Below are 13,378 nucleotides of genomic sequence, written 5' to 3'. Positions count from 1 at the left end.
AAATGAGTCTTTGTAAGAAGAAGAGACAAAGGGTTGAGGGAAACATGAGTATTGAACCAAACTAAAACACCTGATTTTCTTGTTGTGGAGTATTTATATTTAACAATAAAGGTACAATAGGGAAATACTAGTCAACAAAAGCTTTCGTCTCAGACAAGACAAATAACTACTCCGTAGTAGAGTAGTTTGATGTTGCTTTTGCTTTGCCTGAATGTAGTAGTACTCTAATTAATTGCTTTTCTCCATGGTGAGAATATATCCAAGGCCCTAGTATTTCAAGACTGAAGGATTGAAGGCAGTATAATTTTAGTGTAGTGTATGTTACAGCTATCTTGATTTCCTTGTTTTGTCGACTGCTTGATGATCGGTATGCTTAGCCTTTTACGGGCTAAAGAATGATACAGTCTGTACAGATTTACAGGAGCAACACGTTAGGTTGTTCCCAGAAAGAATGACATTTACTATATACATATACACTACGTATAGGCTATCGACAACCTCGAAGGGACGCGCAGCTCCCATGTAAATCCGGCGATTGCACTGTCTTTACAAAATGAAATGATCATATCATGGTCTCAAATTTGTCGAGTTTCTTCACTCTTTGCATAGATCTGACCAGCAATGCCAAAAATATTCCTGCACATTTTCAGTGTGGATCAGAGAACCACTAGCCACAAACAGCTTGAATATAGATTGATTCGGTCTTTGTGCTACTCCATGGTCAGAAGAAATAAAAGGACTAACAAGATGCAAGAAACACTGAAAAGTGAGCTGATAATGCTGTTGAGTACAGAATTTATTTTATGAAAGTATGCGTGAAAGAAAATTTAACCTACCTGCGCCAATGAAAGAGCCGTTTGCAATTATTTGGTTCCCTTGAGTATTCAGTGTGACCCCAACATTCAAGAGAGTACCACCCAAGGCTGTATACATGGTTGCCATCTGAAGAACAGTAGCTTTACGTGCAGCACGTTCTGACTGCAAATGCCATTCAGTTCAGATTCAGGCAAAGAAAAAAAAATGATGCTAGTTTTTAGTGCAGTCCAGATTTGAGGCCAAAGATTAAAAAACGAATACTAGGTTTTAGTGCAGTTCAGATTTGAGGGAAAAGAGAAAAAGTTCATGCAATGCATCTCCCACAATCTTGAGAAGATGCAAGATATCAATACAAGTCATTGGCCTACCTCCAGTACCCTGACCCTGAGTTTCAGATCGCCTGACTCAAGTTGTCCTACAAAATCTTCAATTCTCTGTATTCTGTAGGGCATTGATATGGTAGAATCACGGGCCTGTTATATGTAGAGATGACAGTGGTTATGTTTTAGTGTGCTGAACAATATGGATACATGACACAATGTAAATAAAACAAATGTGAACCAGCAGATTTGTATGCTTACATCATTTGCTTGCTTCCTTATCTCCTGGACCAATGCAGGTCCACGTTGTTGTCTCTGTTTCAAGTCTAACAGTTCCTGAAGTTCAAATGAAATTAGGCTTGCATACACAGAGAAAAATCCAAATGGGGTTCTGCTTCTAGGAAGCAAAGTGAATAAGAACTATATTAGATGAAATAGTTAAAGAAGCCCAAGCACACCAAGGAATCTAAAAGGGAATAAGGGATGGTGTAACATATATATGATTAATTTTCTAGCCATACTAACCCTTCTTATAGAAGATCTAAATAAAACACATGAATGAAAAAGTTAGTGTGACAAAACATGATTACTGAATTACTGAGGGTAACAGGAGGCTAACCTGCGCATATGGTGCTGCAACTTTGACAAACGAAAATTCTGGATCTAATATGTATCCAATGCCTACCAAATAACATAGTCATCAATATACAAGTAGTTACCTTCTTATTTCTGTTGCAATTGATCATAGAGAATAAATGAATAATTGGAAATTATGAATTGGGCTAGAGCTGGCTAACAAGATATGCCTTTATTTAGATAGGCATGTGATTTCCTAGAACTTAGATTAACGATAGATAGTATGATGTATTCAGATACAGGCAATAAAACAATAAAGAGTAAATACAAATCTTTTTTTAATCTTGAAGAAGTGGTAGAGCTTTCCATCACTATTAATAAGAAGAGAAGATCAACTACAAAACCAGCCCAGAAGTGCTGAAAAAGACAGAAGCACATATGCCCCAAAAGAAAAGAAGCAAAAAAAGAAAATAAATTGCTTTAAAAAAAGAAAAAGAAAATAAAAGCAACATTGAACGGACATGTTACTGTTTCCTCAGCTATTACATCAGATTTAGTATAAAGACTAATGTTTGTGTTCACATGTTGATCAGAAGATCCTATAGTCATAAGAAAAATCTTATTTCAGTGGCCTGTTTTGCAGAGCTCGGAGAGCAGCTCCCATGCGCATTCCAGGGGAAACTCTGCTAAATGATGATTTACATAGAGGTGATTCTAGGTTGGCGATTCTCTGAAAAAACTCATATCTCTGTTTCATTTTCCACAGAGAATCACTTCCTCAATAGAATTTATCCTAAAGAATCACATTTGTCATAGAATCACTTCCCCCAGAGGAGCTATACAAAATAGATGTGCATTGTGAATGCACTGACATTATATTTTGGGAGACATAATCCTACTGATCATAAGCTTTCATCGTAGACTTTCTGGTTTTTCTAATTATTGTTTTAAATAAATCAGTAGCAAATGCAAATAAACTTCAATAATATATAGAGAATAAATCCTGTTAATGATGAAAACTGAGTGATAACTAGCAGAACAATTAAAAAAAAAGGCATTATAATAATTTCAGGGTTGGTAAAATGGATAACCTTCAAGAGTAGAGAATGCCCTTATAACAAATGTAAATGTGGATGGAAACCGAAAAGGTTGATCTTGTGCTATGGCAAATAAGTCCTAGAAAATAAAATAAAGAAACAAAACTGTTACATGTTGTTAAATTTGAAATAATTTTCTAGAATACGTAAATATATCGACATATAACCTCTCCAATTGCGGCCAGAGTCTGTTGCTGATCTGGTGTCTGGTTCAACAGATTATCCAAGAAAAATTGTATGGACCTCCTAACCTACATATCCAAAAGTACAAATTATATATCATTTGAAACTTCACAAACCTTCCAACCCAATAAATAGTACACTGTACCAACCGGTGAGAGATCTCCTGTCGGCTGGAGAGCTTCCAAATCAATCAGAGCTTTCATAACCTGCAAGAAAGAGCTCATGAAGATAGGAGATGCATTGCGTGGAGGTTCAACATCTTAGTTTCAAGAATAAAATCCAAGGTAAAATGCCAAGTAAAAAGTAAATTATACTACTAACATGCCATTCTCATGAAAAAACTAAGATAATACCTTGTTTGCATCCTTCTCATACACAGAATAAAATAGGGAAAGTAATCTCTCCCGAGTGAACGACTTTATATCACCCATCATTCCAAAATCGTAATATATTAGAGAACCATCCTTGTCTACAGCAAGGTTTCCAGGATGAGGATCAGCATGGAAGAAGCCAGTCTTCAATATCTGTTTTGTACCCAGTAAGAACAACAGGTCAAAACCATCACATGCCATATCCAATTACGAAACAGAAACTAACTTGGCATCTGGACTGAACATGGGAGGATAATTTACAAAAAAATGTAGAAATGTATTATTGAATGAAGTATGTTATATTGGCATGTTAAACCAAAAAATTAATCAGACAAGGGCATATGAACGAAACATTAAAAGCATGGAGGGTCAGATTAAGTTATAAATGATCTTGGAATGAAGTAAGTTGCTGTTTTAAGAACCTCGAAAAAATGATCTGACTGGTCCCACAGTAAAAAAAAATCGAAAAAGACACCAAGGCATCTGGCACTGGCTCCACATTAAATTATCAAATGATGCTGCCTACCGTAATTCTATGAGTGTTCCATAGGTGAAGTCTAAACAACACGCAACGAAATTGAGTTTGAATTACTATAAGCAGAATAGGTAAAAAAACACAACCTGAATTAGGTAAGATTCTATTGCACGTGATGCAATTAGTGAGCGACTATAGCCCCGGTTGTCAAGAACATCCAAATTGTTTATTTTAATACCTGTATAAATGAGTAAAAGAAGTTCCAAGGTAAGGATTGTAACAGCATATACTTCCAAGTTACAACTGAAAGGATAAACATTGTTTAATAGTAGTCCACATCAGACCTTCGTTGTATGTCTTAGTTAGCAGCAACACTTGGGCCCGAAAACAATTTTAATTTTTTTAACACAGAAAATTTATATCACTGGATTTTGATTTAGATGAAATTGCCAATAAAAGCACATTAATTCAGTAAATGCAGATCATTTAGTTGAACAAATTATATAAAAATTTAACTGCCATAATTGTAACAGGAAATGGATTAAAGTCAGTCTCATCCTTTTCTGCATCACAAAGTAATTGAGATTTAACAAAAATGACTTGGTTAGTTGAGTTAAAAGTGCCCAAACAATAGTTCATCCAACTCTAAATATGCAAAATTTCTACTGTAAGATGTAATTAAGTCTTACCAGGGACATACTCCAGGGTTAACACCTTTTCAGTTGTGTAGTCCCACATGATAAGCTACAAAAAAAAAGTATAATGGCACATCATGTAAGACTTTGAAACTAATGTTGAGAAAATGGAGGCTTTCACTTCAGTGCTCCACCATGATTAAAATTTATAAATAGTTAGAGCAAAAGATGGGGATCAAAAACATTGATTAGAACCGACCACTGAGCCTGTTTTATGGATAGCTCTGGTCTTAACTAGATACATAGTGCTCCACCATGACTAAAGTGGATTACAATTTACAATATTTTATAAGTACACAGATAGACCTTTATGGAATGTTCCAAGTATATAGTTCGGTGCCCTTACTGCTTGTGCCAACCACTAATCAACATAAACCAACAGGTAGCTTTCCATATCAGTTCCAGCATTTATACAACATTTTGTGATATTCATTGTTGGGCAGGCTTAACTACAACCATACCATTGCCTCCATGAAGCAAAATTCAATAGGGGAGCTGTATATGGTGATTATGTTCTGTTCTTCTAGGCATGCAATCTCAGTTTATTTGATTATGATACCTGGAATTATGTGCTATTAGTATAATAGTGGTGGGGCACTGAATCAAAACCCAAAAATAAATTGCATTGTGAGGTCCAGGAAACATACTGGCACGCGAACCCACTTTATATTTCTGAAATCCCGTCGAAACCTGTCTGCGTTCTTTCCTTCATTAATGTAATCAATTTCTTCATATAAAATTCTGAAACCATAGAAATCAGGATAATGAATTTTTCAATTTCCAAAGTAATATAAGCCTATATAATGAAAGTTTTGAGATCACTGCATTATATACATGTTGTAATATATTCTCTATTTTGCTTACATACTTTTTGAACCATATAAGTTCAAGACTATCAAGAGTGCAAACTTCATTCATATAACACATATAAAATATCAAAGTAGACTACATATAACACATACAAAATATCAAAGTAGACAAGAAGATTATATATTTACTTACTTGGAGCATTCCTCATAAATACCGATCCAGTCCCTTGAAGGGCCTCCTAATGTCTCACTTCTTTGAAAATACTCAGCTACTAGCTTTAAGTTCCCTGCAAGAAACCAAAGGGAAAAAGGTTTTACTATGATTAGTTCATTGGTGTCATCAAGAAACTGATTATTTCAACATAGGACATTTGAATCATTTTCTAAGAAACCATACACATGAACATTAGTAGTATTATTACATTTTACCAACTGGTGTGCAAAGTAAAAATGGCAAATCAAAAACATTAAATCCACCCTTTGTTCTGGGTAAGAGACGAAACTTTGATCAAATAGGTTTGAATCAAAAGAATAGCATGCATTATATTTTTATTTGTTCTGTTCCTCTAAAGGAATAGTTCTCTAATCACAGACAACAATAACTTGTACATATCTTACTCAGGTCGATGTCAAAAAGTTTTTTGAGCCCAGGTCTCTGAACTTTCACTGCAACTCTTTCTCCATTGTGGAGCACTGCACGGTGTACCTGAAAAATAAAACACACATTAACATGGAAGTAGATTTCAGAAAAATGCAGCATAAATATCATCAAATGAACTGAATTTCATAAAATATTTCCAAACAAGGGCCATTGAGGCCAATAATGTAATATCATCAGTTTTGATTTGGCAACAAATAGAAATGCATTAAGTGAAAACTGTTACCAATGATATGGGAAGCATTAGACATATACAGGAGTTATACCATGGATATATTGTTTGGCTTTGACTAGAGAGGATAATACATTTCCTTCAAATGCTGCAAGAGGGGCTAAATGACAATGCATCTAGTTTCTACAGAATTTAAACAAGGGAAGATCTTTGAGAAGGACTGCATAATATGTTTATGGTATACTAAGTATGCAATGGTACTGGGTAAAAAATGTAGGCGCATACAAAGTTTAGGATTTTTTTTTATAACAAAGTTTAGGGTTAAATACCTGACCAAGACTGGCAGCAGCTATTGGGCGTTCTTCAAATTCTTTGTACACAACATCAATAGAACAACCCATTTCCTTCTCTATGAAAACTTTGGCCTTCTCAGGAGAAAATGCCGGTACTCTGTCCTGCATAAAAGCAGAAAAAAGGGATAAAACATGAGTAGTATACATCGCTCATATGAATTGCTTCGGTTCTTAGACTCTTAGTCACTCCACAATACAACAACTGTGTCCCATAATTGATCATTTTTGCCATTGTCAGATAGTTGAAACAAAACCATCAATAGGAAGAAAGGAAAGAACGGACAAACGAATCATGTCAGTATAATAAAAAGAACAGGAACAACATAAGCAGAAACATATGCCAATTCATCACAATAAAAATAAAATAAACACATCTGAAACAAGCAAATTACCTGAAGTTTTGCAAGCTCGTCCACAAATTCTCTGGGGAATAAATCAGATCTAGTGGAGGATAACTGTCCAAGTTTAATAAACGTTGGGCCAAGCTGCAATACTTGCTCTCTTAACCATGAAGCAGTTTTCCGCCTTCGAACTTTCTGCAAGATGTAAGCCACTCTTTAGCCCACCCATATGTATAGTAGAAAGTGACTCCTTTCTTTCTGCAGCCCCAAGTGATGTAATTCATCATGCTTCCACACCATCACTACAAACAGACTTAACTCCACCTATAGATAGAACATTTATTGGAAACTTGAGGTGGCTAGTTGGCAAAGAAAATTTTCCTTTTTTTTTAACTTCTTTTGAATCACGATGCTATAGGCTCTTTTTTTTCTTGAAGGAACATGACTCAATTTTTTATCTATATCTTAAACGCATACCTGCTTTTCTTCTGAGAATCCACCAGGATAGGCCCACTTTGCGTTGTCAAATAGCACACGGACTCGCAAAGAAAGCACAAAAGACCATATATCTATGCTCCTCTGCACAGAGTTATAATTATCTTTTGCCCAACTGAATCCCTCATCAGAAGGCAAAATCTTCAATTCCTCTTGAAAGGGATCATCTTTGGGTCTCATTTGCTTCTGCGTCTTAACAAGGGAGGATGTGCTGCTTTTCACCAGACTAGTACCATTTACAGCCACCTTCGGAGTACCATTAATGACTGCTTTGGTTGAGCCATTCACAATGGCCTTTGCAGAACCATTAATTGACACCTTGGTCGAGCCATTGACAGAGCCATTTGGAGAACCATGAACTGAACCCGATCTTACATGACCACCACCATTGGTCCTCCTCAACTCAGTTGTTGGTACCATCTTTGTTGCCCGGCCATTAGTACCATATTTTCCAGATTCCGCTGGCCTAGCTTCTGCACGGAATGTTGAGGACCTCTTAACCAAGAATGTCTCAGTCTTTGATGCCCCGTACCTTGGGAGCTTCACACTAGACATTGATGCTGAGAAACTAAGATCAGGCACCATCATTGCCATGAGTATGACCAATCAGAAGCCCCTGTCCAGAGAATCACACATTAGCATACATCTAGATTCTAGAAACTATTACCCACATGCCCGTCCAGCAATCCTGACAGAAAACAACAAATGTCCTGAATCACACTAACAAAGTTGTCCTTTTTTTTTCAAGACTACCTCAATAATAAATACCCACAATAATTTATGAAACTTCTCCGGAAATTAGCAATAATGAGCTCAGAGGAAATGGGCCGGGGTAACTAATTTACATATTGCTCATAAAGGATCAGCCAAGAAATTCAGCAGTAGTGTTCATGCCTGAAGGTTATAGTTGAATAATATTGATAAGTTGAAAAAAATGTTCATTCCAGGTAGAACTACTGGACCTAATTCTCAACAATACTATTTAGTCTAACTCGAGTGCCCGAGAATTTATCAAGACATTAGAGGCCTTGCGCCTCTCCTGTTTCCTCAAAAAAATTATCAAGACATGAAAAGGCTCACACGCAGCAATCAATCTTGTTAGTTCCACTGATGAACTGTCCAATCAAGTCTCTAGACCACCACAAAATCACTCATTTCCCGAACCAATTTCATGCAAGACGCCGGTCCACGGGCGCAGATTTCGACTGGAAGTAAAACTAATACCGAAAAGAAACGAAACGAGTGGATGATGAGGAGTGAGAGTCGTTCAAGGAGGGGTTAAATGAGTGGATGAGGAGGAGTGAGAGTCGTGAAAGAAGGGGTTACCTGCTTCCGATTCCGTCGGCGAGGAGAGGTGAGGCCGTGACCGTGAGGGGGGAGCGGGAGGACGACTGAACAGGGAAGGAAGAAGGAAACATGTGCAGTCTGCGCACCCCACGGAGGAATTGGAGCAGGGAAGGAAGCAGCAAGAATTTTATACGGTTGTTGTACTTCCGATTGCAGTTTTTTCATGGATGGACGAAAATGCCCTTGAGGCTTCCATTGTGTAGTGATTGCTGCACCCTGAACGTTTTTGGCGTCATCGTTGTGTATGAACCAGTTGTAAATAAGCAGTTTAAGCCGGTTGCTGAGATCGAGTGTGTGGCCCCTTGAGGCAGTGTCTGTAAGCGTCACTTAAACTACTCAAAAAAATGCAATAAAGGCATGTTCAGTTAAAAAAATGGTTTTAGATACTATAACGTTTTTGTTTTTATTTGGTAAATATTGTCCAATCATGAACTAACTATGCTCAAAAGATTTATCTCGCGATTTACAGATAAATTATGCAAATAGTTTTTGTTTTTATCTATATTTAATGTTTCATGCATGTGCCGCAAGATTTAATGTGACGGAGAATTTTGATAAGTTTTTGGTTTTGGGTGAACTATCAAATAATTTATACCGGTACTAATTTGTTGTGAGAAAAAAAAATATTTCATAACTGAAAAAATAGTGCTCATAAGTTCAAGTGAACAGGGCGTAAACAAAAGAACAGAATCCATAGACAGAAAAAGAACACACGGCAGTGTTTAAATGTTGCATAAAAGATGAAGTCAGTGTCATTTACAGTGAAGAAAAAGTTACAGGATCACATTCGGAACCAGATCAACTTCTAGTGCCAACTGCCATATATAAAAATGGCAAATTTCTCGAGAGAAAGCAGAAGCGTGGGGCTGCGGAACTGCCATCGTGCGCAAGACGACGCGCCGGAGGACAGCGAATGGCTGGTGGCTGCCACCTGCGCGAACCTGTGCTCTGGGAGCGGCACCCTTGGGCAACCTTGAGGTGCTCCCGTGGCGTCAGCGGATGGGTTTTTTCTGGGCGGCTGATCGTGCTGCTTCCATATCAGTCACGTCTTTTGGTTGGTGGACGGCGGTGCTACGTTTGACGTTTCGCCGCCGGGCGGGAAAAGTGTCGCTTGATTTATCTGGCGACAATAGCCCACTGTTTTGTTTTGTTTTGTCATGCCCAACGTGGCAAGATATACCATCTCTCTTCACAAAAAAAATACAATTCTCAAATTTCAAAGAATCAAACAATATAAATTTTGACTAAATTTATTAAAAAAAGTATAAACAATCATGATACAAATTAAACATTATTAGATTAGCTATAGAATATTTTTATACTAAATTTATTTAAATACATAAATACTAATACTATTTGCTATAACCTTAGTCAAACTTGAGCTCCATTGACTAGCACGGATACAATCATGGAGGGAGTATATAGTTCGATGTTGTGAGCGTTTTTGTGCTTCTACTAGATGAATGAACACGGGAATTCTCCATCTGAAACACTCGTTACAAACTTACCATATGCGGCAATAATCGAATGAGCGCGTGAGGCTAGTGTAGGATCTCTGGATGTACAGGAAGTGGCCTAGAGGGGGGGTGAATAGGCCTGTTCAAACTTTTCAGCAAAGTTTATCAGTCACACAGGCAAGGGCGGCAGTGAGGCCCTCCCAGGGCGGCACTGCCGGCCTCAACAGAAAAACAAACAGAAGCTTAACTGAATTAATTCAAAGTTTACCCAGGGAAATTTAGATCAACTAAATTTTCAAGCTTCCTGCAAGATAGTAGAGCACGAGTATGTAGCTAGAATGTGCTGGAGCCTCCCCACCAAGTAGATCGGCCTCAAATCCTAACACAAACTCATACACAAGTGAAAGCACACAAGACACACGATTTTTACCGTGGTTCAGCTGTTGCCACAACAAGGCTTGGCCTACTCCACGTTGTTGAGGCGCCCACACTAGGACCGGCTTAGCCACACAGGCTTACCTTCTCCTCGTTCTCAAAGCAAGGATTTTACCCCTTGCAAAGAGTGAAGAATGTATTAGCTGCAAGGGTAACCTTACAAACCTTCCCTTGGCTGCCACACAAGTCGGCAAGCTCTAGGGCGACGCCTAGCCGGCTAGGAGCAAGCTCCAAGAGTAACAAACTCAAGGCTGCCGGCCAAACGTGAACCAAAAGCTCTTTTTGACGCTGGGAATCAATGGATCTGCTCTCTAATCAAAGTTTGCTGCCTTTTCCCTCAAGTTTTGATGGTTGGAATCAAGGATTGGCTTGGGGGCTTGAGGAGCAACAATGGAGGGAGAGAGAGGTGAGCTCTGGTTTGTTTGCAATGGTTGGGAGCGAGGAAGAAGAGCAAGTTACCGTTTGAGACGGTCTGAAAGGGTATTTATACCCAGCTCTCCAACTGTCACAGGGTAGGGCGGCAGTGCCGCCCTTGCCTGAACCAGCCTGAAAACACCAAAGTGTAGAGAGAAAGATATGCTGGCTAGGCTTGGGTCTGAGGATGTTGATGAGCTTTTGAGCCTTTGGTTCACAATTTGATCAACAAACTTGGAGTCCCTGTTTATAGTACGGCTTTTCCTATACTCAAATTCAAACCGAAAATGAATTAAACCTCCTTTGGAGCTAGGAAAGCCATCCTTTAGAAATGGGGGATCCTCCATGGTATTCAACAACCTCTTTGCTATATTCCCTGCTTGTCATCTCAGCAAAACTCATTAGTTCCCTAATTCGGTGGTCATCAACGCCAAAACCCACAATAGGCTTGATTGCACTTACAATCTCCCCCTTTTTGGTGATTGATGACAATCTAATTAGAGCTTACAAAAGATAATAATCATAACTGAGATTTAAATGGTCATGGGCATAGGAGCTCCCCCTAAATGTATGATTGGAGTTTTGAATACAAAAACTTGACATGAAATTCAAGCTTCATACATTTAGCAGGTGATGGAGGACCTCCCCCTATGTCCATGACCTCTGTGGGGTGTAACAAACTGTGTCACAAGATAACCGTGTATGCATATGACAGTTTATACAAGCAGGACAGCATGCTGCTGTAGTGGAGGGCCTCACTGCCGCCCTGGTAGGGCGGCACTGCCGCCCTTGCTACACCAGCAAGCTGACAGAAATTTCAAAAAGCATTACACCACACAAACAGGTTAACCAACAGAATTTAAACTAATATTTAAGCCTGACAAGCAGTTCCCAAGTACATGTTCACATCCGAAGCAAATAGAGACAAGTAAGTAGCAATATTACAACTTAACAAAGTTTTTGAAGAAGCACTCATGCTCACAAACTAGCTCACAAACTAACAACTAACACTCTCATCGGATCTGAACATGAGGATCTGCAGCTGCAGTAACGAAGTCCAGTCGAAAAGAATTGACCCCTCTAATTTCTCTAATTTTCTCCCCCTTTGGCATCAAGTACCAAAAAGAGAAAAGAAGAGAGAAAGAAGAGAGAGCAACTCACTCATCATCGCCATCATCGTCACTGGAAACCACAGCACGACCAGCCCTATGAGTAGTAGCTGTGAAGCGAGAGGCACGCGTGGAACGTCGAGAGGCAACCGCTGAAGTGCTAGCCCGCCGCTGTCTAGCATCATCCCTGAACTGCCGATAGACACTGCCTAGTGTCTCCTGAAGATCTGGATCATCATCATATCCCTGGTGCTCATCATAGCTGCCATGATCTTCATCAGACACCGTGTCAGACAGGTGAGGAAGGTCTGGAAACTGAGGCGGTGGAGCAACAGGTGGAAGAGGAGGTATACCCTGAACCTCTCTAGCTGCATTTATTGCATGCCTGCTCTCCATCATGTCATCATACTGATTTTGTGCCATGTAAGAACAAGTGCCAAAGATAGCCTTCACCCATTCTGCCAACTTCTGAAAGCGCTTCTTCTTCCTTCCATCTGTCCTCTGTGGCACACTGTGGCCTCCCTCACTATGGTATGAGCTCTCTACTGCAGGAGGTGGGGCTGTTTTACCACCTTTAGTTTTCTTGATGTTATACACAGTGTGGCTACAATCCTTAGGATACTTGACTCCAGTCACTCTCTCAATCATAAACATCAGATAAGGAGCATAAGGAAGTGACCTCCTCCCATCATCCATAGCATATGCCAGCTCTACCCATATGAACCTTGGGATATTAAATTTGTCCCCTTCTGGAAATCTGGACAACACATTAGTAATATGGCCATTGAGATCAGTGGCATTGTCTTTTGGGTTGAGTGTCATTTTGATAAGGTTGTTCATCACATAATAGAAACTCTTCAACCCAGTCCTCCTGTTGTTCACTTGAATTGGATCTTGCCACATAAAACTCACCTCATGTGGCTCAAACCTTCTCTCATTGTGAATTCGAGAGTAGGTTCTATGGTCATTTCCAAAACCCAATATCCTGCAGAAGGTAATGAAATCAATCCTATAATGTGTACCATCTGTCATCCAATGAACCTCATCATTGTCTCTGTTCCAGAAGTAGGTAGCATGAAACTGGGCAAGTATCTCTCTATTCCAGTCATATTTAAAGGACATGAGAGTGGACAGCTCAAACTTATCACATACTTTAATTGCAGCATCAAAATCAGGCTCCTCTTTTGCTTGCATAGCATCAAAGTCAATGAAATGCATCTCACAAATCTTTCCCTTTCTAGCTGGTAGAATAGCA

General features: G+C 39.0%; 1 protein-coding gene across 3 annotated transcripts; it reads right to left on the bottom strand.

The window, feature by feature from the left end:
- LOC8086269 (uncharacterized protein sll1770) lies at nucleotides 246-8,836 on the bottom strand. 3 transcript variants are annotated; one of them, XR_002449192.1, is made up of 19 exons: nucleotides 8,688-8,836; nucleotides 7,344-7,977; nucleotides 6,918-7,061; nucleotides 6,502-6,627; nucleotides 5,961-6,048; nucleotides 5,536-5,629; nucleotides 5,181-5,274; nucleotides 4,528-4,582; nucleotides 3,985-4,076; nucleotides 3,346-3,516; nucleotides 3,142-3,198; nucleotides 2,977-3,060; nucleotides 2,804-2,888; nucleotides 1,756-1,817; nucleotides 1,398-1,472; nucleotides 1,185-1,289; nucleotides 837-978; nucleotides 499-636; nucleotides 246-405 (listed from the first exon to the last, which is right to left on the bottom strand). XR_002449192.1 is itself a non-coding variant. In XM_002464806.2 (18 exons), the coding sequence occupies exons 2-18, from the start codon at nucleotides 7,953-7,955 to the stop codon at nucleotides 563-565; spliced, it is 2,160 nt and encodes a 719-aa protein (XP_002464851.1). In that variant the 5' UTR covers nucleotides 7,956-7,977; nucleotides 8,688-8,836; the 3' UTR covers nucleotides 249-562. The 3 variants fall into 3 exon arrangements, 2 of the variants coding, with proteins under 2 accessions (XP_002464851.1, XP_021306942.1); XM_002464806.2 differs by having other exon boundaries at nucleotides 249-636; XM_021451267.1 differs by lacking the exon at nucleotides 8,688-8,836 and adding an exon at nucleotides 8,442-8,587 and having other exon boundaries at nucleotides 249-636.

The sequence above is a fragment of the Sorghum bicolor genome, chromosome 1 (assembly GCF_000003195.3).
Source record: "Sorghum bicolor cultivar BTx623 chromosome 1, Sorghum_bicolor_NCBIv3, whole genome shotgun sequence".
In the NCBI taxonomy this organism is placed as follows: Eukaryota; Viridiplantae; Streptophyta; class Magnoliopsida; order Poales; family Poaceae; genus Sorghum; species Sorghum bicolor.
Note: the sequence above shows the minus strand (reverse complement) of the source record. Positions and strands in the feature narration are given on the sequence as shown.

Excerpts from the sequence above, each read along its gene's own strand:
- LOC8086269 (XM_002464806.2), bottom strand. The coding sequence starts at position 7,955 with ATGGCAATGATGGTGCCTGATCTTAGTTTCTCAGCATCAATGTCTAGT. Across the intron at positions 3,517-3,984 it reads TAGAATCTTACCTAATTCAG|ATATTGAAGACTGGCTTCTT; the intron begins GTTGTGTTTTTT and ends GGTACAAAACAG. Across the intron at positions 3,061-3,141 it reads CGACAGGAGATCTCTCACCG|GTTAGGAGGTCCATACAATT; the intron begins GTTGGTACAGTG and ends TTGGATATGTAG.